At 37.5% G+C, this 27,029-nt stretch overlaps 4 protein-coding genes and 1 long non-coding RNA gene across 9 annotated transcripts in view; 3 read left to right on the top strand and 2 right to left on the bottom strand.

The window, feature by feature from the left end:
• LOC111495186 (putative 3,4-dihydroxy-2-butanone kinase) overlaps window positions 1-2,610 on the top strand; it is a 27,994-nt gene extending 25,384 nt beyond the window's left edge. For both annotated transcript variants that reach the window (XM_023145109.1, XM_023145110.1), the window contains one exon: window positions 2,219-2,610. In XM_023145109.1, coding sequence (XP_023000877.1) covers window positions 2,219-2,344 — 126 coding nt within the window. In that variant the 3' untranslated portion in view covers window positions 2,345-2,610. The remainder of the gene's footprint in view (window positions 1-2,218) is intronic.
• A 1,894-nt stretch (window positions 2,611-4,504) lies between these two features.
• On the bottom strand, window positions 4,505-6,947 carry LOC111495383 (protein SHOOT GRAVITROPISM 5-like). 2 transcript variants are annotated; one of them, XM_023145395.1, is made up of 4 exons: window positions 6,282-6,947; window positions 5,793-6,192; window positions 4,825-5,531; window positions 4,505-4,668 (listed from the first exon to the last, which is right to left on the bottom strand). In XM_023145395.1, exons 1-4 carry the CDS (start codon window positions 6,412-6,414, stop codon window positions 4,640-4,642), a joined length of 1,269 nt encoding a protein of 422 aa, XP_023001163.1. In that variant the 5' UTR covers window positions 6,415-6,947; the 3' UTR covers window positions 4,505-4,639. The 2 variants fall into 2 exon arrangements, with proteins under 2 accessions (XP_023001163.1, XP_023001161.1); XM_023145393.1 differs by having other exon boundaries at window positions 4,505-5,531; window positions 6,282-6,943.
• Window positions 6,948-9,641: 2,694 nt separating this feature from the next.
• On the top strand, window positions 9,642-10,922 carry LOC111495632. Its single transcript, XR_002720332.1, has 2 exons — window positions 9,642-9,842; window positions 10,452-10,922. It is a non-coding gene; the product is annotated as an uncharacterized LOC111495632 (long non-coding RNA).
• Window positions 10,730-15,102, bottom strand: LOC111495631 (transmembrane 9 superfamily member 3). The gene is made up of 7 exons (XM_023145747.1): window positions 14,719-15,102; window positions 14,018-14,058; window positions 13,343-13,925; window positions 13,089-13,226; window positions 12,830-12,986; window positions 12,267-12,751; window positions 10,730-11,245 (listed from the first exon to the last, which is right to left on the bottom strand). Exons 1-7 carry the CDS (start codon window positions 14,868-14,870, stop codon window positions 11,026-11,028), a joined length of 1,776 nt encoding a protein of 591 aa, XP_023001515.1. The 5' UTR covers window positions 14,871-15,102; the 3' UTR covers window positions 10,730-11,025.
• A 1,219-nt stretch (window positions 15,103-16,321) lies between these two features.
• Window positions 16,322-26,868, top strand: LOC111495630. 3 transcript variants are annotated; one of them, XM_023145744.1, is made up of 10 exons: window positions 16,330-16,596; window positions 17,109-17,151; window positions 17,318-18,076; window positions 18,194-18,529; window positions 19,171-20,545; window positions 21,482-21,761; window positions 21,987-22,094; window positions 22,173-22,451; window positions 23,490-23,633; window positions 26,110-26,868. In XM_023145744.1, the coding sequence occupies exons 3-10, from the start codon at window positions 17,335-17,337 to the stop codon at window positions 26,296-26,298; spliced, it is 3,453 nt and encodes a 1,150-aa protein (XP_023001512.1). In that variant the 5' UTR covers window positions 16,330-16,596; window positions 17,109-17,151; window positions 17,318-17,334; the 3' UTR covers window positions 26,299-26,868. The 3 variants fall into 3 exon arrangements, with proteins under 3 accessions (XP_023001513.1, XP_023001512.1, XP_023001511.1); XM_023145743.1 differs by having other exon boundaries at window positions 17,318-18,529; XM_023145745.1 differs by lacking the exons at window positions 23,490-23,633; window positions 26,110-26,868 and adding an exon at window positions 22,979-23,409 and having other exon boundaries at window positions 16,322-16,596; window positions 17,318-18,529.
• Window positions 26,869-27,029: the final 161 nt, after the last annotated feature.

The following is a 27,029-nucleotide window of genomic DNA, read 5'->3' as shown; positions in this document are numbered from 1 at the left end:
TTTTTTTTTTTTTTTTTTTTTTTTTTTATAATTGTACATTATTATAGTTTAGAATTTTCTTGTTATCTATATATTTGATTCTCTTATATGAAATATGAAGAGTATTCTTTTAATACTGAGTGACATGGTGTCAAAGCCACCTCTAGCCTTTAGATTTCTCTGTTGGTAATAAGGGTTTCCTTTCTTCTAGTGGGGCTAAGGTTTGAAGTTTAGATCATCAAATTAGAGTGCCTATTTGTTATCACCATCCACCCATGGAGGAGTGACGCCGTCAGGAGAGTGGGATCGCCATCTTCATTTGTTAGAAATTGTCGTGTGTGAGACACACATGCTACCAGATGTCTCGTTTGGTGTCACAATCACACTTTTTTTTATAACAAAACGGCGATTGTTTGACCCTTGTTCTATCCTAACGAACAAGTCGGTTATATGAAAAACGGGATTTGCAAACAATCTCGACGTAGTCATAAGTCTCGGTTCACTTTTTGAGCGAATGTTTTTATAAAACGTGATCGAGAAAATGAGTGGAAAACAATTTGAAAAAAAACATGGTTGGCAATTGCATTGAAAATATGTGAGCAAGAGAGTTTACAACACTTGGTTGGGTGAGGTTTAATGACTACTTGGTCCCTTAATATATTTTGAGAAGTAGAAATGATTTTGTCGAGATGTCACACTTACCGAAATTATAATAATAAAGTAATACAACCTGGAATCAAGATAAAAGAGTTTGGCATGACATAGACATGCTGCCAAGGGCAACACACTTTGGACAAACATGATCATAACACCATGCACGGACAAAAAAGGATTTGACATGACATGGGCTGTCGTCACGAGTAACACGCTTTGGACAAATAGGATCGTAACACTATGCACTGACGAATGCAGAGCACGTGTAAGGTTTATTTTGTGTTCTTGACCGGTCTGTATACTTGGATTCATCAAAACCCAATTGGGTGTGAGGATATTTAGTGACTAGTCAGTTTTTTGTCTTTGGTTTTTTGCCGTTCAGGTCTGTTTTTTTTTTTTTTTTTTCTCTATCATCATTTTATGTATCCCTAATGTATGAGATGTCTAAATTAATTTGATTTATTTAGAGAATTACATTTCCTTTTTATAGGAAAAGACTAAATCTAAATAGATAAATAATTTAAATTTCCTAAATAATAGTAGTTAACTAAATCTAATTACTTCCCACAAGTATCCTTCCGACAATATCGAAAGAGTTCCCCTCAAAGACAGCGTTACTATGCTTGAAGTTGTACTATTCGATCTTATCTACGCAACATTGATATGGACGATCATATCATTGATGACCCACAAGATACTGACACAAAGTGGCTACATTCAAATCAAGAATTAAATTGGTAGCGAAGTAATTGATCAATCCAAAATCCTTCCCAAATTCATCTCCTTCAGCATTAATCCTTCCTCGTCCACCTGTTACTCAAGTGATGAGCTTCCAATTGTCCTTCGTAAAAGTAAACGCATTTGTACTTATCCTATGTCTTCAGTTGTTTCATATAACCCAATGTCCGTTACCCACGTACTCTTTTGTGTTACATCCTTTGATCCTTTGCCCCTAACTCTGATCGGAAGATATATCTCATCTTGGTTGGCGAAACACAATGTTTATGAAGTTAAATGCTTCAGATGATAATAGTTCTTGAGCTTTAGTATCTCCTCTAACATGAAAGAAGGAAATTTAGTATGAATAGATGTTTGTAATCTAAGGTTAACCCCAATACATCGGTTTAAACAATTTGTTGCTAAATGCCACGCTGAACTATGTAGGATTGATTATTTTGACACCTTTTTCTCCGGTCGACAGCCTACGCAAGCCATCAAATTTTGGAAGCATTCCTTAAAAGTGAATTATAAAACAAAGAAAACCCGAAAAAGAAGCAGTGTTTGCAAGGTTGATATTTGAAAATCAAATATAAAAAATTAAATGGTTATTAAAAGTGTTCATTATTTTTTTGCATGACAGACGAACGTAGTACCCATAACTTACAAGGTTCTTTCCATCCAAACTCCCAATATTAATGATCGGGTTTAAGGAAATTCTTCTATGTGAACATCGATAAAATGGGCATAGATATATCTTTGTGAAAAGGGTATCTGATTGAAATGAGGGATATTATGTGGTGATGTATTACGTACACAATTGTGGATCTTTTCTTCCATGCTTACCGTTTTGGGATGGCTTGTGTAGGCTGGCCGTTCGTCCTATGTATTTGGAGAACTCCTCGCAGCAGTTCCAGATCCAGGTGCAATGGCCGCTGCAGCATGGTACAAAGCTGCGGCTATGGCTGTCAGGGACAAGTACCTGCACACTTGACCGTTATTATTTCTTTAGTTTTTAACCATATTTTGATACTTATGACATGCATTTCTTAAAACTTGTTATTGAATTTTTTTAAAAAATCTAATTTTTGCATACTGCCGAAGAGCAAATTCATGTGGGGGAGAGATTATCATAAATCATGTACTTGAACATGTGGAATGGATTTGAACTTTTGTGGAGTCCCTTCTCCAAAGGGCATTATTGTTATCTACTTTTATAATTATAAGTGCTGTCGATACAACCCCAGGCTTAAAACTTAAGTCTTCCCCTGGTGTAGATGGACGTGTTTATATCGTTTCTTTTCTTCATTCCTCTCCGACCCCTTCCTCCTCTCGTTTTTTCTTTTCTTTTCTTTTTTTCCCCCTCCTTTTTCAGCATCTCCATGATACTCCAGATTTGGAACCAGAGATAAAGCTTGCATGGACCTAAATCTAATTCTTGGTTTGGAGAAATTATTCGATTGTATCATTTTAGTTAATAATTTTGCACCCTTGAGTGTATTAAAAGAAAAACATAGTAAGTGTCTCGATCAGATTTTTGAATCCAGGATATTATAAAGCAACTGTGAAACAACATATTTGTAGTGGTCTCATTTATATGATTACTATTATTATTATTATTATTTTCTATCAGAAGAGTCAAAGAAAGGGGTTCTAGAATTAAAAACTAATTAGGTTTACTTTCAAAATTGTCCATGAGAATTTGGTTTAAAGCTTAATTTCCAAGAAACACCCAAGGAATGGTGGACCTCTTTAATAGATTTTGAAAATATAATGTTAAACCTGGTGGACATTCTTCTTTTAATTTCCAAAATTAAAATCATGCAATTTCCTTCCTATGCATATACAATTTTTATTTATTTATTTTCAAATTTGAACAAATCTTCTCTCATTGATTCTAATCCATCTTCTTCTTTCTAAGTACACAAACAGAGATGTATATCTAAAAATTTGGAGACCAAATTCAGAGGTTAATTTTTTCTTGTGAGTTGGTCAAAATCTAAAATTAGGTACACTTATGTTTTAAATAAATAATATTATACCAATATGATCAATTATTTAGGGTTCCACTCCACATGCAGAATTGATTAAAATGAAAGAGTTAGAACCAAGAAGTATATTGAATGGATTATATTATTCTCATTCCTATTCCTATGATTATTATTATTATTGTATATCTTTATAATATGCATGAATTAAAAGAAGGTGCGGAAGCAATAAAATTTTGAGTATAACTAAGTTGTGAAGAGCAGCAGTTGAATAGAATATAATTATTAATGGATGGAAAAGCGGTTGGTTGAATCCATGGCTAATGTGGTACTCTGAGGCCTTGGTGGCGCAGCTTTCAACATTTTCTGAATTCATGTGGGTGGGGAAAAGAAAAGAAAAGATGGGTAACCCTAGGTGCAGGTGCAACATTGAAGGGAATAATATATGAAATGAGTAACCCTACGTGCCCAGTAGGACCCAGGGTTGACCAAAGTTTTGACCCAATATATATAAAGGTAATATTTTGGAAGGAAATATAATTATTTGAAGTGTGCCTGCCTGGAAACAAGAAAATGGATGAAAAGGTCACGGGGGTTTCAGTGAATAATGCATGCAAAAAGGTCGTCTGGGTTAGAGAACTTTTGTCAAAGTTGATAAAGGTTCAGAGGGCCTTTGTTAACACTGTTACTCTATTCATTTCAACCGAAGTATAAGAAGAAGGGAGCGCTGATTCATATGTGGGTTTGGAGAGAGAAATGGTGTCTGGTAGTTAAGTTGAGAGGGAGGAGTGCAGGCTGATTATGCCATCAACTCCCCTTTACCAGAGTGGCACTGAAAAATAGGGTGTCTGTGTGGGATCTTATTATTCACATTTATCTCTCATTCTGTCCTCCTAGAGAAGAGAGAAAAACACACACACCCACACACTTTCCTATCTCTTTCTCTCTCCTTACTTTTACTGATGCAATGTAATGATGTTCAGTTATAAATATTGGTCTGTGCCGTTCTTAAATGCCCAAGAAAGAGAGTCGTATCCCTTCAACGCAGTGACATGACCAACACCCAATGCCCTCTGCACCTGCAATATACTCCAAACACTAAATCCAAAATCACCTGTTATGAGATCAATTTTGTACTTCTTTTTTCTTTTATAAAATAAAATTAATACAAAGCAAACAAAAAATGCTTGCTCATTCTATATTGAAGTCTGCAATAATTAATTAGCAAACTATCGGTGGGGGAAAAAAATTACAAAGCATCAACTGCCGAAGGGTACAACACTCCATCCCTCGACCTACAATCACAGCACTCTTTCTGCATATTTATTCACTACAAACATAAACAATAAAAATAAGGAAGATTATTTATCAAGGAGACCATGAAAAAAAAAATGATCCATATACTATAATATAATAATATATGAGATGGGTAGGGAAGGGAAGGGTTAATTAGGTATAAGGGTTGCTTGATCTTTCTCTACTTCACCTTCGGTTGTAATGACTGAGGATACGTAACTGAATGCTACGGAAGTGTCATGGTCAGCGGGTGCAGTAGTAGTAGTAGTTGTGGGCTTGGCTTGAAATTGCTTCTGGCATGCTTGACAAGTGATCTCAAGAAGGGTTGAGTTTATCTGTTTTATTGCCGCTTGTTTAAGAGCTGTAGCCTTATCTAACTCCACCTGTGCCTGTTGCCTCATCCTCTTTGCGTTCACGAATTCTTCCTCTGCCATTTCTATCTGCCGCTTCACCTGTTGCCTAGCCTCCTCCGCGTACGCCTTCTCCGCCATTGCCACTCTTAGCTCCTCCCGCGCTTCTTCTCTAACACCCCCCGCCCCCCGGCCCCCACCTTTCTCATTATCCAACAACTGCACCCTTTTCTTCTTGTCCCCAAAATCACACGACCCGATCAAAAGCTGTAGTTGCGTGGAAGAACCTTCATTTGATGAAGTAGTTGAGAGTTTGAGGTCTAGATTGTGATGGCTATGATTATTATTATTATTATTGTTGTTGTTGTTGATGGAATCGTCGGTGGGGGCTAAGAAGATGGCAGTGGGTGGCGCCGTGAAGTTAGTGTCGCTGGGTGGGCTTCGACTGGAAGCCGTTCGGGACAAACACGCGGGGTGGAGGGTTTGGGATTCTTGCCGGAGATGCCCCATATTGCAAGCATCTTGGTGCTCTATAAAGCTCTCCACCCTATCACCTCAATTAATTAATCCAACTACGTGTATATATTTATTTATGCCTCCTAAAACCCAGTATTTAACTAAACACATGGTTCATCACTTCTAATGCTAAATATGAATTGAATTGATAGTATTTGGTGTGAGGAGGAAATCTGGGAAACGTTGACATAGAATTAAATAATGTTAAAACGGGGTGAAAAAGATTGGATTTGCGAGAAACAAGGGAGAAAGGGTGCAGAAGAAAAGATGATTAGAGGAAGATGATGAGTACCTAGAGAAAACGCGGCCGCAATCGCAAGAGTGGCCACGGGTGCCACAGGTTTTGAGATGGGCCTTGTAATCAGACTGAACGGCGTAGGCCTTGGAGCACTTTTCACAAACCCACTGCTTGTGGTTGCTGTGCTTTCTTCGGAAGTGCTTCTTGATGCCAACCAGATCGCCGAGGGCGTGGCAAGGGTCGTGGTGCAGACAGCTGGGCTCCGGGCAAACGAAAACCCTTTTCCGCACAACAGGACTCTCCCTCTTCAACAGCTTCCAAGGCACCTTATGCCGCCGTCTGTGCATCTGTAGGTTCTGGTCCCTCTGGAACCCCTGGTTGCAGATCTCGCACACGTACCGGTCCGATTCTAGAAGTGTTTTTGGGGAGAGAGACACCACCTCTGCATCAGGATCTGCACACACACACACACACATTACCATCCATCTACTCACAAACTTTACTTCCTTAAACCTAAAATCCTAAAATCAGAAATTGGGTTACCTGGGGTGCCCGCAGGCCTTCTTTTCCTCTTGTTGCTGTTGCTGTTGCTGTTGCTGCTTCCATTTTCTAAGCACGAGTAAGGCTCCGAAGAAGGAAGAGAGAGGGAGGCCGAGGTGGCCGTATTGGCTATCATGCCAAAGTGTTGAAGACCCAAATGATATCTCTTCAGTTGTGTGTAAATCGGAAGGAAGGAATAGATAGATATCAGATGTGAGGGTTGTTTTATAATATGTTTTGTCGAAGGGGAAGGGGAAGGGGAAGGGGGATGGGGCTACCACCTTCCCTCCCCTTGTTTTCTTCTAATAATCCTCATCTTCAGCGGGAAACACACCCCCACAAACAAACAAACAAAAACAAAAACAAAAACAAAAACAGCACAAAATTCATTACGATCACTCCCAAACTCCTAAGCAATACAATACGTCTACTCTGCTGCCCTTCTCCCGCACCCGTTAGAATTAAAAAGCGGAAGAAGAAAAGGGTGGGCGGGTGAATGGGAGGGATTAATTAAAATGTGTGGAAAGAGAGGAACAGCTTTTATAAAGGTCACACTGAAGATGTTGTAAAGTCAGGTTCCAAGGACGACATGGTCGTGAATCAAATCATAATTCCCTCCCCCAAGACGCTCATCATTAAACAAACCACTTACATCTAATCACATATGAAAGATGCATATTCATTAACAACGCAATTAGCATGACTAAGATGATTGTTCTGTTCTGTTCTGTTCTGTTCTGATCAATAATCATTTTGTTTTAATCCTGTGGGGACGAGTGGTGGGCCGTGAGTTGTCACCATCATGGGCTTCCTCACTTCCTTAGTGGGTTGGGCCGAACCTTCTCTCCCTCATCCCCTAATTACCTCCATGTCTTTTTCCCTCCTCTCTCATTGCCTTCTCTTTGTCTACTTTCGTCTACTCTCATTATATGTTTTGTTCATTTTCATATGTTTGCTATCTTTTACTATATTATTCCAACCACTCTTTTATCTTCTTTCTATTTTCTTTTTCTCTTCTAACTCATCGCTTCTGCTTATTTGAACATACATAACCAAATATTAACTTCAGGGGATCATAAAAGTGCCTAAATTATTAGTGAATGAAAAGGAGGCTTAGAAGCATAATTTTGGTTGAGGAGTGAATGAATGAATGAATCTAAAGAGGTGGTGGAGGGGAGGGGACAATGGTACGTGGGTGATTGCTTTTTCATGTCCTCTTTCCTTTGGGACTACACTCATAATCTCTTACATTTGTTCCCATTTCTTTTTCCACCTTTCAATCCACTTCCTTTCTTAACTAAACTCATTCTCCAATCATAATCATTACACTGTTTCTATTACTTTCTCTCTTTTTTTTTCTTTTCTTTTATCAATCTATGCTTCAACTCCCGCATTCTTATCCTTTAGTCTACACTTAATTATATATATCTTCATCAGCTTAACCATAGGACAAAAACCCAGAGCCGCAATCCAATAGGCCATCGGGGTCCCAACGGATGAATACTTATTTTTATATGAGAAGATATGATGAGAGGAAAGAAGCAACACTAGATTGTTTGTAGTAATATCATGATGGGCGAATAAGATGTGAATTAAGGAAGAAAAGCATTTCATAATGATGTATATAGGTGAAGTATATAAATTGGTTTGCATTATGGGAACAAAAGAAAAGCCAAGAAATTAAAAAAAATGAAAATGGTTGGTTGCATTAAGCCACTGGTTGAGTGGAGAATCTATAACCAAACTTGAGTCACAAGCCTGCTCTGCTCTTTTCACAAACTCCACTCCACTTTTTGTTTTCCTTCTGATCGATATTCTTTTAGCTCAAAACAAGATAAAACCCTTAAAAGCAGATAAGACGACCGACTAACATCCTCCATTTATTTATTTATTTATTTATTTTGTTATATAAACTACACCTTGTTTTACAAAAAGGGGATTTTGATTCCTTTACGGAAATAAGTTTCCGACGTGTATATAAAAAATAAACAAAAATAATTGAGAGAATTATTGAGAAATAAGAAATAGAAACAGTAAGAGTGTTGATTATGAGGGTGGTATTCAGTTCGTCGTCTCCCCTTCTCACCCAAATGAAATGAAAAAGAAGAGAGAATATATTTGGAATTAAAGAAGAAATGAGGTAGCTATATATGGAAACATCAAATCATGAGAGACAGGAATAAAAAGAAAAATAAGGAGTTGATATATAAGTTGTCTTGTGTGATTGGGGCCATATAGAATAAATGAATAATAATACTAATAACACAAGAAGGGGAAGGTTGGTACATATCAAAAATTCAAATGGATGGGTATAGCCATTAGGGTTTGGAAGTTAGTGGTTGATAGATGAAGGTAGAAAAAGTAAGTTTGTATAATTAATTAGAGCAATGGAGATGGGCAATGGGCATGCAGAGAAGCAGATGCATGGGAGAAGAAGAGCCTACCCCCAACCCTCTGTTATTATTATCTATATATTGAAAAACGTCAATTAAAATGGGAATTTTGGAAGAGACAAATACATATTGGTGGATTATTTGTGTATTAAGGACAGGATTGAGGAGGGAAGGGTGTGGGATGTCGGGTTTGGGCTTCTACTTCTTGTCTCCTGCATCATATCATTATTGAATTTATTTTCAAACTGTTTATGCCACTGTGTCTCTCCATGTTTTCATGTTTTCCCCTCTCCTCTCTTCTTCTTCTGCTTCTTATTCTTTCCCCAGTTAGAGAACGGGTCCGTTTGAAATCACTTTTTTAAATTGTGTTTAAGATATATATATATATATATATATATATATATATATATATATAGAGAGAGAGAGAGAGAGAGAGAGAGAGAGAGANATATATATATATATATATATATATATATATATATATATATATAGGGAGAGAGAGAGAGAGAGAGAGAGAGAGAGAGAGAGAGAGCCGGGGAAGGATGATTACAAAAAAATTAAAGAAAATAGAGGAAAGTTAGGGTAGCGGGCATGTGTTGTCGATGTGGGTTTCTCTCTTTTTATCTTTTTGGTAGTAAATGTGTAGCCTTTTCTTGGAAGATGACCTTTTAGTCTCCATGTGGCTCTCTATCGCCTTCACTTCCAGTGTCATCTCACATGCAAGACAAAAACACGTACACCCCTTTGCAAATATATGAATGGTATAATTAATTAACATTTTAGAAGAGTGGCGATAACATAGATCTTCCATGCAACCGAGTGAGACCCCAAAGGCATTCCATTCCAAGTAAAGTAAAAAGAAACAAAAAGCGGTGTGCAAAGAAAAGAAAGGAAAAGGAAAGAGAAAAAAAAAAAAAAAAAGCTGAAGCAGTGAGNAAAAAAAAAAAAAAAAAAAAAAAGCTGAAGCAGTGAGTGGCAGTGGCAGCGGCAGCGGAAGTGGGTCTGTGGTAAGCAAAAGCATGGCATGCAGTAGGCTCTGGGTGAGGGAAGGATTAATAAGCATATATTTAGGGTTTAGATGAAAGAAAGAAAGAAAGAAAGAAATAAAGTTGGGGGCAACAAAGGGTAATCATCAACTTGGGGTTGCAGCTGGGGGCCCATGGAGGTTACGGTTAGGCATCTCTTCTTTCTTTCTCTCTTTCTTTCTTTCCTTCTTTCTTTCCTTCTTTTTTATGTTGTAAAGTTGAGAGAGAGATGAGTAGCGATGACTCAAGAAACAGACCATGTGAGTGGGGGAGGGAAACTCATATCATCTTTTAAATCCAAAAAAACACATCTTTTTTTCCACCCAAATTAATAATTAATTATTAATTATTAATTAAACCCCTAAAACTCAAACCTCACTTCATCCCAATTATATATATAATTTAATACCAACTTCGATTATGTCTCTCATAAATCTTTGCAACTTTTACTTTTACCCTTAAACTATTTTTTTTTTCTTTTTTTATTATTTTGGATCCCCAGTTTTCCATTACATTTGTTTGGTTCATTCGTAAGCCCAAAACTTTAAGTCACCAACCTGGTCTGCGTAATAGAATTGTGGGAGCCCATTCCGGAAGGGTATGTTTTGGGAAAGCACGTGGTGTATGGAGAAATCCAGTTGCAAAATTGTTTGGGCCAAACATATAACTGCAACGAACACACGTACCTGCATTGCACGAATAGTGTGAGAGTACCCTCAGGCCATTACACAAATTTCTTGTTATTATTATTGTAGATGAGATGCGGGCAGGGCAGGGAACCTATATCCAAAGACATCGTTGAAGGTTGCTTTGAAGCCATCAACGAGGACCAATTTGTCTGTGGCAATTACGACCAAGGAACAATAAGGGATTAATCATACTGGCGTTTTATAGTTCTATGTCATTTGGAACTGTTCTGAGTTTGTTCAAGTGAACTTACTTCGGGTTTAAATAAAAAATTGAGGAACTGACCCACCAAAAATGAATTCAATTTCTGGACAGAGTATTTCATCATAAAAGAGCGTTTGACACCTGAGAGGAAGAACAATAATGTATTGGACAAACTTCAGTTTAAAACAAAAGCATTGCAACTATTATACTGGTACAAACTCCGTCACCAAGTTCGTGTCTGGCACGGTCATCCATCCTATTACCATACTGCTCAGCTCTTAGAGCATAATATCTAAACAAATTGCTGTCATGTCACCAAAAAGACAAAAAAAAAAGGACTGCTGCAGGTAACTTTTCTACATAGAAACCTATGAATATGAAAAGTTCAAAGAAACATGACTCTGTCTTCTCAGCATTGAGTGATGGGTGGTACCAGGACTACTCGCACTTGATGGATCGATATATGTGGCGAACAAAAAGCAAAGCTGCTCGAAAACCAATAGCTCCAAGCATCAGGAAGAAGCCATAGCAGACACAGGCCATGTAGCCAAAGAAAAACGATGTTTGCATAAACCCAGACATATCAGAGCGAGCGTAGTAGTAGTACAAACAATACGCATAGATAAATAAGCCAGTTGACCCACCGCAAAGAAAAGATCTGCAAACGAATGAAGTCAAAGGAACAAATTAATCATGGCTTTATATTCCAAGTCACAGTGCTCGAAAGGTCTACATCAACAGTTCTATGGTATATCAAAGATTCAAATACCTACATAAACTGCCACCTCATCCAATATTGAAAATACCAGCACGTAAATGCAATCTAAATATATTAGTATTCATGGATAGATGTTAAATCTGACGTCTGTGTCATGGTCTAAGCGAAATGCATTCCAAACAACGAATCATAAAGTAACAGTTGCACAAACAAAACACTTAGGTCTGTCACATTAACGACTACTATGAGAAATCTGACAGCTTTTAGTATTCATACAAACACCTTTCTTGCATGCTTAGGCAACCAACTTTTTTTCAAAGTAATCAAAGCTACCAGAAGAGTAATGTTCAAGACGGGAAAAAGGGTGATGATAAGAAACTATAAAGCACGGATACGCTAATATAGTAGAAGAATCAGTGTCGGGACACATGTCCGACACGCAAAATTGCGTCCCCCCTTGTATTATTATTTTTTTTTTAATTTTGGAAACGCAGTGCGTCACAGACACCCATATAAAAACCCAAATGGCCAAACCTGATCAGCAGCGTTGACGGAGGTGGTTGGCAGCACATAGACAATCGGCCGTAGGGAAAGAAAACATGATTTTTTTTTTTTTCTTAGAACGACAATCATCCTGAATGACTATCATTAACTTTTCAGAATTTTTACCTTGTAAACAAAATTATCTCTCATAAATGCCATGTTCAACAAGAAATCATGTCATAATTAATGAAACAGGCTTCATCCTGCCTCTATTATCATCAGAAAATTGGAGCAAAAAAATGAATAAAAATAATATCCACTTGAATTATTCTACAAATAATTAGGATTATAAATAATTAGGGTTATAATTTATAAGCTTGAAAAAGGATGAAAAGGAAGCACACATGACAAAAGTTTCAAAATTACTAAAGAATGTAACTAATCATTAGCTAGCTACAAAGGGGCAGTAGTTGCATACCTCCACCACCATTCATGATCCTCGGCAGCAAGTTGGAAATATGTTAATGCCACAGTAATGAATGCCGTAACTATCAGGAGAATAATGAAGACAAGAAACAAGATGCTGTATATGGTGTAAATCCTGTGGCCCCACACACTGGCAAATATGTAGTATAACTCAATGTATATGGCACTGAAAGGAAGGAATCCAGCCATTGCCATCTGTGGAATTGTCCCACGGTACCAAGGCAGAGGTGGAATCTCTCTAGGATATTTAGTGGTACGCACTGGAGCTTGAAATTCAGCCTTGCTGTTTTTACCAGCAATTCCACCCAACACCAGCAAAGGCGATGTTACAAGAGTCCATATGAGAACTATTACAACAATAGTACCAAAAGGAAGGGCAGCAGTTGCTGTATAGGCAATTGCAACGGTATTTAGAAAGCAAAATGTCAGAAAAAGAGGCCCACAGAAAAGGCATCCCGTCAACAGTAGATTCCTAACCTATCATTTAGAAATCAAAGACCTTGTTAGCCCAAAATACTGAAGTAATTGAAAGAAAATAATTCAAAGAGAAAGTACCCAGTTTGTTCCCTCGAGCTGGCAGTAAAAGGAAGTTGCGATATAGCCAGCAATCCCAGATGTGAGAGCATAAATTACAACTAGTGCAGTGAATAATGCCCCTCGGTTGTATGGATAAAACACTCCAACAAGCGCAAGTATGAAAATGAACACTGTACTGTAGAATTTATGTACAAAGTGTCAACACAAAAATGTTGGGGATGGGGGAACCAGAGGCTCCTAAATAGTAGCTTTGATGGTTGACAGGACTATTACTTACAGTGTAAACAGTTGGGTACCAGAACCAAGACAGGCTGCAAAAAGAGACTTGTGTTTCGGGTACCTAAATACATCACCATGTATGTATTTCCATCCAGTCTCTTCCTGGTCCTCAGCTGATTCCTCATCATGGGCATATCTATATCATAGACACAGAAGGGTAACATACAAAGACACTGGCTCCCGTAGAATAAGGCACGAATTGAAATGGCAGGCAGAACAAACAATGGAAAAAAGAATATTAAATCTTCTTACTTGACAAAGTCATTTTTAAGCACACGCATAAGAATGGTGGCAAGAAATCCAGTAAGGAGGAGGACAGTTACACATGAGTTTATAATTGAGAACCAATGAATTTCCAAATGATGAGGCAGTGACGACGATTGGGAGTACTTATCCATCCTATTCTCAAATGGGGTGGTTGTCTCCTTCCATTTTACAGTGTATAAAAATTCGACATCAACTTCCTTATCCTCTGTGAGATCAACAAGAGCATTGGGGTCCGTTCTGACATTTATTTCAACAACACGATCCTTGTTATAAAATATATCAAAATGGATATGCTTGTATAGGTAGTATTTGAAATCACTTGGTTCTTTTCCTTCCTTGTCAACCTTTCCTATGAAACCCCAAATTGGCAAATCATCATAATACATTTGAAAGTAGTAGTCCTTGTCTACTGCAGCACGGAATTTAGCAACACCTTCCTTTGAAAGCTTTTTCTGGCAAACAGAAGTGGCATCCTTCTCCTGCAAGAAGTCAAGTTTGTATGGGGCACTAACTAAACGATCTCCATTTAATACTTCGCCAAGAGCCTCCTTTTTCTCCTTCACGTCATCTGCAATTTAAATTCATATAATTGGTTATCCAAATTCCAACTAACAAATATCCTTCTGGAAGCTTGGGGGAATTAGCACAAGCGATACACACCTGGTACGCAGAATGGGAGATCGAAGTAGCGGTAAGTTTCACTGTCACCAAAAAAGAAAATGCATTATGTCAGATGAAATGTCGGGTAGCGAATTACAACATCTTCTAACGCCTATGAAGCTGCATCCTATACTTTTCATAAGTTAGAGTCTCGAGTAAAATCTTATTTCAATGAACCAAAATGAATCGACAAAAAAAAAAAAAAAAATGAAGTTAACCCGTAGCATGAAAGATGGAAATTCAAANAAAAAAAAAAAAAAAAAATGAAGTTAACCCGTAGCATGAAAGATGGAAATTCAAATATTCTAGCAAGAAAGCACGCCACAATACAAAAACAGTGAGGCTGTTACTTTGTTTAGGAATAAGCAGAATATCTTGAAGACGGTATCTCGAGTGTCTTGAATATTCCCCATGTATAACGGTAGACGAACATTAAACAGAAAAAAAAAAATGCAGTAATTTAGGTCGACGATTTAGCAGATCAAAAGTAACATTTCCGGTCAATGCATTGACTGCACAAATTAGCTCAGATCTGGGTTGAAATCATCAAATCAACAAGTAATTCAATCTAATGAAAGCTAGCGGCTACAAAATTATGAATCAAATAGTAGCGGAGGAGAAAACAGTGATGAAATGGTAGATCTTGTAAAAGAATGAAGAAGAGGGGCGTAAGGGAATTGAGGAGAAGAAGGTGGAATTACCTCGGATTATGAAATGGGCCAACTTTGTTAGCATAGAGAGGAACAGGATCTCCATCTTTATAGCGATGATCCGAGGCATCAGATCTCACCTGAACAGATCCGCAGAGAAAAATAAGTAAGGCGATGAATACCACCGCCCCAAATCTTCCCATTGTGAAGGAAGCAGAGAGGTGGAAGCAGGGAGTGGTAAGAGAAGAGGAGGGAGAGAAGAAAGGGATGGGATGGGATTGCGATAATGGGGGGTTTAGAAAAAATGAGGAGGGAAGAGAGCGTTTTAAGGTCGGAAGTCGATGAGGGGTTGGGTTAAGGCTGGGGCTTGTTTGCTGGGCCTGAGACTGAGCCTGCGCTCACACGCCCACACACACTAGAACTGAAAGAGATGTGGCGTCGTTTAAAGACGTTTGATGCCTCACCAACGCCGACAGTGGCGGTCTTTGCAAGGCCACTTCTTCGCCCTTTCCTTCCTTTTACGCTTCCACCGTCTCTTTTTCCCTAGTCTTTGACATTACCATCCAGCATTTTTCTTTTTTTCTTTTTTTCTTTTTTCTTTTTTTATTTATTGCTATTTTCATCTTCATCCAACCATTTAATTCAGTTGGGTAACAATTTAATTATGTATTAATTCTTTCCATTTCATTTTAACAACTTACAATTTTCCCAATACTTTCATTCTAACTCAAATCTTTTAACTTTAAAACTGTTTAACATAATCTAGCATCATTTACAAATATTCATCTTATGATTTTAATCTTTATATACTAAAATAAACTGCACCATGTCTGTGATGACTATGATAATATACATTTATTTTTCATTGCACTCATAGAATTCAAAATATATAAATAAAAGTAATTAGACATATTAATAGTGGGTACCAAATTCTTTGGTCAACTGTAAAAGGATGTAAGAAACTTATTACATTGGTAGTTAATGACACTGTGAGACAGAGATGGCGTTTCCACACTAGGAAGGAGTTAATAGATTGAATGATATAGTCTTTAAATATAGAAAAATTGTAACGAGTAGGAAAAGTTTTATATATATATATATGTATTTTATTGTCTCTTGGGTTTAAGGTTTATATATAATTTATGTCATCTTAGAAAAAAGAACCCCACCCACTTACCCATAACAAGTCCACACAGCAGCTATAGAGTTAAAACTTAAAGCACAACTTGTTTTTGGCAAGAGAAAATAAGGCAGTTCATTGCAACGACACGTATATAATATTAATTAAAAGATTTTGTCCCCAAATAACCAATATGATGGAAACATTTGGCATATATGGGTCCAACAACAAATAACCAATAGAAGGTTGGATTTGTGGGTCTAACAACAAAAATGAGCAGCAGTTCATTAAGGTGTGTGAACAACACAGTGGATGGAGCTAAGCAAGGGTGTGGGTTTGCTGGCAGGCACCTAATTAAGAATTAAGGACCTGGATGAACTAAATTGAAAACAACAAAATGAATCTAACCTTACACCAATCAACAACGGTGATATTATAATTATAGTGTAGATTTAGAAAAATCAGAAAATAGTTATAGAGGCGAGCGATGAATATCAGAAATGAAATACGTAATCGATAGGAAGACATCAGAGACGTTGCGCATAACGTGAAAGCATAAAAAATTGAAAATATTTGATGCAAGAAAAGTTTAAAATAATGAAAAAAACCAATGAATGCCTCGAAAAGTATCTAACTGGCCTTAGGTCCACCAGTTGAATTCGAGACGGCAGGCTGGGCTCCCAGAGAGAAAAGGGAACTGAGAGAGAGAGAGAGAGAGAGACCAGAAAGCGTAGCAGGCAGCAGCGACACAGCGGAAACCGCCCATCGTCCTCTGTCACCACCACTAGCACTTTACCAGCAACCACCAGGTGCTGCTTTCTTTCTCCTCCATTTCTTATTTTCCCTTTACGGACTTGTCCTTCCTTTTCCACTTTATATTTGTTTAAATCCACATAGCTACTATTGGGCACGAACAACAAAATCGTCAGATCCCGCTTGTTTTAGGGTTTCTGTGAATATTTCATTTTGGCTCGTGATGTCGTTAAACTGCAGTCTGAATGAATTCATCTCCACTATATGTCGCGTCCGTTTGGATTCAGGCGATACTGGACAGGCTAACACTACGGGTTCTGTTGTCGTTTACTACCAAGTGCCCCATTTTCGATCACAATTTAAGAATTGGTGATTAATCGGCGATAGAAAGGGTTTCTGGCCCGAACCGGAGTGGGACACCCTGCGTGGGCTTATTTATGCAGCTTTGATTTTTTTTACGTTTGCCGCAAGAAAACGACATTTTTTCCATTTATTGAATGCTCTTTTTATGTGCGGGGAGAAGTATCTTCCAATTTTCTAAATTTTGGATTTCCCCGTTGTTCCACAGTTCGAGGAGACAGAATGGTGCGCTGAGTTGAGCTTAGTACCAGGTCAGTTTCCTTTAATTATTGTAAGGAATCTAGCAAAATGCCGTTATATTACCCACATTTCTTCTTGATTCTCTCATAACCTTTGCAAGCAATGGAGTTTCATCTCGGTAATGTTACGATATAATTTGTTAAAACGAATTCCACGCCCACGTTGATGATTTTGCAGATTCTTAGTAGCTGAAAATGGTTGATACAAATTCAATCGATGTAATTCTGGACTTCTTAAAACGGAATCAGTTCACGAGAGCCGAGGCAGCATTGCGAAGTGAGCTCTGTAACCACCCAGATTTGAATGGGCTTCTCAAGAAACTCACGCTTGAAGAGAAGAGTAGCGGGGACACGTTGGAGGTAGAAAACGGGGACAAACCAATGGTGGAGAACCGACTGGCAGGTTCACAAATTAACTTTGATGTCTCCAAGGAACTCATTGTCAAGGAAATAGAGTGTGGAGGTGGTAGAAATGGTTCTGAAAGCAAATGGAAAAATGATTGTGTGTATGGAGAGAGGAATAAATCAAATGAAGCAGTTGGAACAAGTGATAGGAGCTTCACCTTTTCTCAAGGTTCAGACGATACCGTGCTTGATTTATATTCATGGAAAGTTAAATCTAGTAATGGTCTTTCTGGAGTCTCCCAGAATGATGGGGTTAAGGATGCAAACAACTTTCCTGAACTTCAGGTATCTGAAAAATCCGGATATCATCCTGGAGAAGTTTCTGAATCAAGAAAAGCCAACTTCAAAACAGGTGAAAGTGTTATTTCATCTGGTGAAAAGAGAGACTTTTGGCATGGAAATTCTAGCACAGCAAATGTGGAAACCAAATATGACATTTCCCAAAAATATGAACCAAAGGAACTAGATCAGCAAGTTAAGGCTGCCTCTGCATACGTTAATGAAAACACTGCAGATATTTCATGGGATAAAGGTAAAGATTCTTCATCATCAGATTTGTTGATTGATTGTTCCGTGAAGACTGTTTTTCCATTCTCCAAGGGAGATGTGTCAAACAGTTATGATAGCACGATTTGTTCTGACAAACTAGATGCAAAGAGAAAAGCAGAGGTGAATGATATAAGGGCAACAATTAAAGAGCAGGTAGATGAGGTGGGAAGAACTTTATATTTTGGCAGATCTCAGGATAATGCTGAGCAAAAAACTCTAAGCAGTTTAAGTTTAGCTCTCGTGGCTGAAAGTCAGAAGGAGGAATTGCCTCGATTGCCACCTGTTAAACTTAAGTCTGAAGACAAGCCTTTGATTCTTAGTTGGAAGGACAACTTTGAACGTGATGGACAAATTGCAAAATTTACTAGCATTGACAGCTCCCTTCTTATAGGGTCCTATCTAGATGTTCCTGTTGGGCAAGAAATTTTGTCTTCTGGTATGCTCTTACACTATAGAGGCAATTCCTTTTACTCTAGCAATTTGATACTTTCCGAACAAGTTTTGGTTTATTGTCATCTTTTCCTTATAATTTTGATGCTCTTCTTTCCTCGTGCTATCTCGATTTAAAATTGGGATAAAGTAGAACTGGGTCAGCTGGATTGACACTTAATAAAAAAAATCCTTTTCTAATGTAAAAGTAGTTCCATCCTAATTATTATTAGGCTTTCTTGGTGGTCACTTAATTTTTCTTGACAACGACAATTTTAATGGTTCAAAAGTGCAGCTGAGCAGGTTTTCTAGATGTAACCAAGACAACATCATTATTTGGCAAGGTCACCTGATCTTTTGTTTGATCAATTCATGCTTAGCACTTCAGTATTTCATTTCAACCACATGCTAATTGCAACGTGGGAGGGGGGGGGGGGGNGGGGGGGAATATCAATAAGAAGTTGAATTGGGATGGAATTTTTTTAATTATTAAAAAAAAAAAAACTCTAACAAGCGATTTTCTTTCAAAGTTTCAGTTTCATATCTGATTCAGAGTTTTCTAATTGCTAACATAAATCTTTTTGTGTACTCATCGTGTAAATTCCATTTTAAATATTCAAAGGATATAATGTTGAGATTAAATTGAAGGTGGAAAGAGGAATGCTGGTGGCAGTTGGTTGTCTGTAAGCCAGGGAATTGCAGAGGATACATCTGATTTAGTTTCTGGTTTTGCCACTGTTGGTGATGGCTTAAGTGAGTCTCTAGACTATCCTAATGAGTATTGGGACTCTGATGAATATGATGATGATGATGATGTTGGATACATGCGGCAGCCTATTGAGGATGAGACATGGTTTTTGGCTCATGAGATTGATTATCCAAGTGACAATGAAAAGGGAACAGGGCATGGAAGTGTTCCAGATACGCAGGATAGAGCTCAAACCAAAGGTGAGGATGATGATCAATCTTTCGCTGAGGAGGACTCTTACTTTTCTGGTGAACAATATTTTCAATCAAAACATATTCAGCCAGTTTCAACTGCAGAGGATCCTATGGGGTTGGCTGTGACTGAAATGTATGGGAGGACCAATGAGAATGATTTAATGGCTCAATATGATGGGCAGCTGATGGATGAAGAGGAACTGAACTTGATGCGTGCTGAACCTGTGTGGCAAGGTTTTGTCACCCAGACTAATGAGCTGATAATGTTAGGGGATGGGAAAGTTGTAAACGAGTCTAGAAAACCAAGATATGATGACATTGGTGCGGATGATGATCAACATGGTTCAGTTAGATCAATTGGTGTGGGGATCAATAGCGATGTGGCTGATATTGGCAGTGAAGTACGTGAAAGCTTGGTGGGAGGCAGCAGCGAGGGGGGAGATTTAGAATACTTCCATGACCACGCGGTTGGAATTGGTGGCTCCCAACTTCCGTATAATGATTCAGACAAAAAATATTTGGATAGATCTAACAGGGATAAGAAGAGCTCTAGTAAACATCAGTCAAATAAACAAACATCTAGGAATGATACAAGCACGTATGCACAGATACAGAACCCAGGTGATGGTGGATTTTCATTTCCCCCACCGTTGAACGAGAGACAATTGGTACAGGCATGTTCGAGCAAATCTTTGTGGTCTAACAACCCTAGCAGAGTGATTAATGATGAAAATGATACTTCTTTGAATGCTTTGATGCAATCTAACAACAATATACTGGCTTCTTGGGGGCCAAAAAATTATGATTCTTCACCTGATAATAGTCTTAGGGATGAAAACAATGCTGATGCTGTAAGGTCCGGTAGTTCAAGTCCTTCCATGCTTTCCAATTATCATTACACGGAAAGAGGGCACACCAAGATAGAAAATGATGATAAAATTAGTAGCGTAAGGGAAGAAGATCCTGTGGCATCACTTGAGGATGAAGAGGCAGCTGCCGTGCAAGAGCAAGTAAGGCAGATAAGGAGTCAAGAGGAGGAATTTGAGTCTTTCAACCTCAAAATTGTTCATCGTAAAAACAGGTATGCATTGGATGTCACCCATCAATTTTTAATTAATCAATCCTTGTTTCTTATCTGAGATTCTGCTATTGAGTGATCCGAGGACTGTGATTAAACCTGTACACATAATATTTAAGTAGTACTTTTGTCATTGTTCTTTTTTGTCTCCCGTAATAAAAAATATATTCTCTACTATCTTCTCATAAGAAATCTCCATGCTTCTTTTACAAGTCTCTGCGCCTTCAGATGCTGTATCATCTCTTACCTTCTAGGAGTCCATGATGTCTTACTTGCTCCAATTATATGAATTATGTCATTTCTGTTTCATGACTGATTCGTACTGTTTTTTTTTTTTTTCCAATTTGCTGATGGGGATGTAGATTTAAATGAGAAAAAAGAATTGGTTCTTTTTCTGTCATTTGGATTCCTCGAAGGTGTGTGGATTTTCACATGGGGGGAAGAGATTAGATTCTTAATTGACCAAATGGCAACTGTTTTTTCTTTCTTTCTGAACTTCCATCCCTTCATGCTTCGTTTTATGTGAACTGTCTCATTCTTTGGCTTGTTGGCAACATTTTCCATATAATATTCCTTCTTTTTATAAATTTTCATATAGTATCTCATTAAAATTTTCAAAATTAGACAATGTTCCTATGGGATTTTGATGAATAATTCTTTTGAGATTGCATACGAATATTTGGGCCTCTGTCTCTTTATTCGAGTGGTGGAAGACTTCATTATTTGTTTGTTTTTATATTTATCTTTATTTTTATTGTTATTTTGTTATTCTTATTATAAAACGGGAGTTATTCTTTTGTCTTTTTATTGTAGTAAGACATTTACTTTGTTTAAGCTCTTTGGGAGAAAAAAAGAATATTCTGGAGCATTTTGAGTCTGTTGTGAATACTTACTAATAAGTATGCCCAAAGTTTTAATCGTTGTGTTATTTTTACTTAGAACTGGCTTTGAGGAGGACAAGAATTTCCATGTGGTATTAAATTCTGTAATAGCTGGACGCTATCATGTCACTGAATATCTTGGGTCAGCTGCATTCAGCAAGGCTATACAAGCACATGACCTGCACACAGGCATGGATGTATGCATAAAGATTATAAAGAACAACAAAGATTTTTTTGATCAAAGTCTTGATGAAATAAAGCTTCTAAAATATGTTAATAAGCATGACCCGGCAGACAAATACCACATTCTACGACTATATGATTACTTCTACTATCGGGTAAGTGCTGACTGGTCATACATGCTTATTTCAGTGATGGATTATTTTTTCCTTGTCCAGTCATGTATAGTCTTTTGTAGTAATTGTTTTTAAACAGACATCAATAATTCCCTCAGATTTTCAAGGGTATATGAAATACGTAATATGGAAAATTAGCATTTATTGTCATTCTTTTTCCTTAAATTTGTCTCATTTTTGGTTGAATTGTACCCCCTTCCCCTCCAGGAGCATCTGTTAATTGTGTGTGAACTTCTGAAGGCAAACCTATATGAGTTTCACAAATTTAATAGAGAATCAGGAGGAGAAGTGTACTTCACTATGCCGAGATTGCAGGTGTGTGAGGGTGAATAATTTTTGTTAAACTTTTTGACAGTCGCATTGTGCTAAACCAATTAAAATGATTCGTTGCAGTCCATTACAATTCAATGCTTGGAGGCACTTCAGTTTTTACATGGTCTTGATCTTATACATTGCGACTTGAAGCCTGAAAATATACTGGTGAAAAGTTATAGTAGATGTGAGGTGAAAGTTATCGATCTCGGAAGTAGTTGTTTTGAGACAGATCACCTTTGCTCCTACGTTCAATCCCGATCCTACCGTGCCCCAGAGGTTATCTTGGGACTTCCGTATGAGAAGAAGATAGACATATGGTCTCTTGGCTGTATCTTGGCAGAACTTTGTACTGGCAATGTAAGTTTTACTCAACCACGTATATCAACTATGTTTGTTATATTTATCGTTTGAGGTTTGTGTTAAAGTAGTTTCTAGTTTCAGAATTGAATAATCAAATCCTTACGTGACAAGTTTTAAAATAAAAAGATAATAATACAGAATGTAATAGTAATAATTATATTATTATAAACAAATAATTACAATAAGAAAACCCCTCCGTTCCCCCTTCCTCCTTCCCTCCCTTCCCCAACGCGGGCGCCCATCTTCTTCTCTCCTCTTCCTTTTCTTCTCCACCCGTCTGCCTCACGCCACTAACCTTACCTTGCTGTTCCTGATATGTTTCCTTCTTCTTCATTTTTTTTCTTTTAGACAGGCTCTGTTTTATTGTTAGGAGTGGGTTATTTTTCGGATTGACGAAGAAGATGGTGAGCTGAGTTTTTTTTTCAGCTTGAAGACGGGGGGGGGGGGGGGGGGGGGGGGGGGGGGCGGGGTGTTCAGATTGAAGAAGACGTTGCTGTTATTATTAATTTTTTCCTTCTCTTAAGATAGGATAGGTAGTGTCACAACCCGAAATTCGAGACTCGGAATCAAGGACGAGAGCAACAGACTATGCAAGGTATGCAAGGAAAACACGTAGAAAAAAGAGGAAGAAGATTTTACGGAAAAATTTTAGCAATTAAGAAAAAAAGTTCCAAACAAAGACAAATGTTTATGTGATACATGAAGTTCATAAGAGAAGTTAATGGGAGAAGTTAATGGGGTACCAAACGTATGATATGACAATGCATGACTGTGCAGACTCCTAGACGCCCCGGTCCACCCCTCTGTGGCATAATGGCTCCCGAGCACCCTCCTGCCTCGATCAGTGGCATCGTTCACCTGAAAAAGTAAAAAAAGAATCGTTTCTTCGGAGTTCTTGTACAAAACGCATTTGTAGTTCCTTTTCTAAGTGACTAAAGTTTTTTGGGGGGTTAAATTTCATACTCATCCAGTAGCATTTTTATTTTTATTGTTAATATGCTGCTGAAAATAGTTCATATGATATTTCGCTTGCAGGTTCTCTTTCAAAATGATTCACCCGCTACATTACTTGCACGAGTGATTGGAATTATAAGTCCTATTGATCAAAGTATGCTTGCCAAGGGACGAGATACATACAAGTATTTTACCAAGAATCATATGCTGTATGAACGAAATCAGGTAAGAATATGCTGTATGGTAAAATATTTCAATATCTGGAACTGTGAATGAAGCCTCCATATTCTTCAAAGCCATGCATTTAGTTCTCAAATATCCTGCCTGATATGTTATAGTATGAGATGTTTGTTTCAGTTTGTATGAGATGTTTGTTTCAGTTTGTTACAACGCACATGCGATTTCTTTTTTTTCTTTTTTTCTTTTTTTCTTTTTTCCTTTTTTATTATTATTTTTTTTATCTCAATTGCTTATTTTTCTCACACAATTTACAGAATGAGCTCTTATGGCGAGGTGAAGTATGTGATGCAAGTATTTAGAAATTCATCTCTCTCACATTAGTTAATTCCAGTTGGTGAAGATATCTTTTTAGGATCTCATTTGTTAACTTTTTTTTTTTAACTGCGAGTGGTTAAGCCATGATAAATAATAACAGAAAAAAGTTGTAAGAATGCACGCTTCTGGAGGGGGACATAATTGTTCCGTTTGGAGGGTTAGGAAAAAATCTACTTATCTTCCTGCTTACTCCTTACTCTAAAAAGGATGAAATTTTGAAAAAAGAAAGCGAAAAGAAAGTCTCAAAAAAAAAAAAACATCCAGTGATAAAAAGAGGATATCACTTCACGTGGTCAATACTCGTCATACCAGATAACCTCGACAAGATTAGGAAGTGCAAAGATCTTTTTTATTATTATGTTTATTTATTTATTTTAATATTATTATTCTTAAGCAGGCTTTTATTAAGGAAACAAAATGAAAGAATACCCGAGAAAGAAATTTAAAAAAAAGAAGAAAGAGTACATGAGGATACAAAAAAAAAAAAAAAAAAAAAAAAGGAGCGTAATTAACCCAAGAAAAGGTATGGGGCTGAAATAAAAGTCAAAAAAATATTTTTCATTGAACTTGAAAGAAAAACATGAAATCTAATAAGGAACCACCCTACAGATCTTTCAACTCCTCCAAAGATTTTATTATTTTTTTCCTCCAAAGCCCTTAGGCCCCCTACAAAATAGCAAAAAGGCATGCAGACCACAACCTGCTACCCTTACCCCAGAAGGGGGAATGGGAAAGAAACTCCTCCATGTAACTACAACTCCTTGGCCAGACCATATTATGGGAAAAAGCCTCGAAGAAACACCTCAAGGTCAACAACTTCCCAAAGAGGTCTCTTATCAAATTTTCACTATCATTAATGAATATCATAGTCGCATAGACCTTGGAAACCAGAAACAAAGAAAAACGAATGGGACGGTTGGATAAAATAGCCTGAGAAAAAGGGATCAGTCTTCCACCTAGGGAAACATTTCTTCCATCTGGAAGTGCTCTAAGAAAAGTGAGCACGTGAGAGATGAGCAATGCTTGTGAAAGTGCTCCAACAAGAATGAGCACAAGAGAGGTGAGCAACGCTGTATAAGTGCTCTAAGAGAAGAGAGCATGAGAGAAACGAGCAACACTGTGGAAATGCTCTGAGAGGATGGAGCACGAGAGACAAAAAACGATTTATGGAAGTGCTCAGAGTGGATAGTATGCATAAGTCATGTGCTCTCTTTCAACTGACAGAAGTGTTAACAAAAAGATTTCACAACTTACTGCTTCATGATGTAGTAATCAAGTTGAGAATGAATGACAGATCACTCAACTTGTAAGGAATGTCTAAGGATTAGTCTTAACTTAGTAGATATTTATTTAACTACCTAGTGTGGGGATTTATTTAGATTTCCAGTTATCCAAGAATTTATTTAGATTTACTTTTGCTTAAATCTAGGGATTTATTTAGATATGTGACTTATATCTCTCTAAAAATTAAATTAATAAGAAAAACGGTAATTTAAGAAGGGAATGGTCCATCTAAAACTCATCAAAGCCACTTTTGAAACCTGAATCTTTTAAATATTTTTCAATTTTGGGTGAACCTACTTGTTCCTGTTGCATGTGATTTTGGTGCTCTGTTTTTCTTCTCACTTACCTGTCCGAATTTCTGAAGTGTTTTGTATTGGCTCCATACCCCCATCTGTCTGAATAAATATCTGATCACGAACATAAATTTCAAGGTTCTTGGATTTTATGTAGCCCTCCATGTTTTTGGAGGCCCTTTAATATTCTTTGTACACGAACAGATAAGAGTATCTATTTGGTTAGCTTTGGCAACAATTGTTTGCTGGTTGAGTTATGTTTGGAATTCTTTATAGTCCGTTGAAAAGATTTGATGCCACATTTGGTTTTAAATTTCACTTGATTATCTTGTCAAGCAATGAATGTTTGCCCGGTGCTTCTGTTGGGCCATTCAATATCTTTTTAATCACTTGTCCATGAACGTTTCAACCCTACCGAACTCTATTGTATAATTCCTAGCTCTCTCATTCTTCCTCCTTCCTTTCTTTGTATTTTTTTTTATTGACACCTGTAATGGGGGTTTTTGTTCATGTTTATCATGTCATGTTACATAAACTCTCTCTCTCTTTCTCTCTCTTTCTTTTTCCAGGAAAGCAATAGACTGGAATATCTAATACCGAAAAAGACATCACTACGGCACCGATTGCCAATGGGGGATCAAGGGTTTATTGACTTTGTTGCACATCTGCTTGAGATAAATCCCAAGAAACGCCCTTCTGCATCTGAGGCTCTGAAACACCCATGGCTATCTTATCCATATGAACCGATTTCTTCATGAACCATCTGAAGTTTCTTTTGGTTCTATTAACATATTACATCTGTCCTCGTGATTGTAGTTCATTGGCTTTTGAAGCAGGATGGAGGCGCATGTGATTCATGGTTAACATGGCTTGGCCTTTCTTACTGATTTTTGAAGGAATTTTTGCACTTCAAAATTTCTTCCCAATCGAAAGAAAGGTTTGTTCTGTTTTTCATGTCGTGACGAACTTTTTATCCCCTCACCTAGTTGTGCCCTATTAATCCACAATGAAAATGTAGTTTTTGCTGACGATATGTATTCTTGGGGTTTCTCTATTTTTATCTATTTGGAAAGGGGGTAATCTTGTTGTACATGTGTTATAATTATTTAGCGAAACACTTGCGTATCCAAATTTGAAGCAAGGTCAGTGATAGTACGGCAGTAATTATAGTTCAGCTTTTAGACCCCGTGTCCTCGGGCTTCCTTTTTCATTGTATGTCGTGAATGCCCGTTGGGTTGTTTTGTTAGAACTAGGGCTTTCCTGCAATCTCTAGAGAGGTAACTAAAGGAATGGATATTCCACGTGCATATTCGTGTCGCTGATATTTTGAAATGTCGCCACAAATATACATCTCCATTCTTTCTCCCCATCATTAACATTCTCTCTCCCTCTCTCACTCTCTCATGTGCAGATATTGAATATGACAGTTGTTAATGACGCAAATTAAGTAGGATGTAATCAAATCTAATTCCGTAAAGAAGTTTACTTA

The sequence above is a fragment of the Cucurbita maxima genome, unplaced genomic scaffold (assembly GCF_002738345.1).
Source record: "Cucurbita maxima cultivar Rimu unplaced genomic scaffold, Cmax_1.0 Cma_Scf00021, whole genome shotgun sequence".
NCBI classification, from domain to species: domain Eukaryota; kingdom Viridiplantae; phylum Streptophyta; class Magnoliopsida; order Cucurbitales; family Cucurbitaceae; genus Cucurbita; species Cucurbita maxima.
Note: the sequence above shows the minus strand (reverse complement) of the source record. Positions and strands in the feature narration are given on the sequence as shown.

Coding starts and splice junctions, on each gene's coding strand:
- LOC111495383 (XM_023145393.1), bottom strand. CDS start 6,414: ATGATAGCCAATACGGCCACCTCGGCCTCCCTCTCTCTTCCTTCTTCG. Junction 6,193..6,281: donor AAGGCCTGCGGGCACCCCAG/GTAACCCAATTT, acceptor GTGTGTGTGCAG/ATCCTGATGCAGAGGTGGTG. Junction 5,532..5,792: donor TGCGGCCGCGTTTTCTCTAG/GTACTCATCATC, acceptor TTGAGGTGATAG/GGTGGAGAGCTTTATAGAGC.
- LOC111495631 (XM_023145747.1), bottom strand. CDS start 14,870: ATGGGAAGATTTGGGGCGGTGGTATTCATCGCCTTACTTATTTTTCTC. Junction 14,059..14,718: donor GGCCCATTTCATAATCCGAG/GTAATTCCACCT, acceptor TTTTGGTGACAG/TGAAACTTACCGCTACTTCG. Junction 12,752..12,829: donor AGCTCGAGGGAACAAACTGG/GTACTTTCTCTT, acceptor TCTAAATGATAG/GTTAGGAATCTACTGTTGAC.
- LOC111495630 (XM_023145743.1), top strand. CDS start 17,335: ATGGTTGATACAAATTCAATCGATGTAATTCTGGACTTCTTAAAACGG. Junction 20,546..21,481: donor ATTGTTCATCGTAAAAACAG/GTATGCATTGGA, acceptor ATTTTTACTTAG/AACTGGCTTTGAGGAGGACA. Junction 22,452..23,489: donor CAGAACTTTGTACTGGCAAT/GTAAGTTTTACT, acceptor TTTCGCTTGCAG/GTTCTCTTTCAAAATGATTC.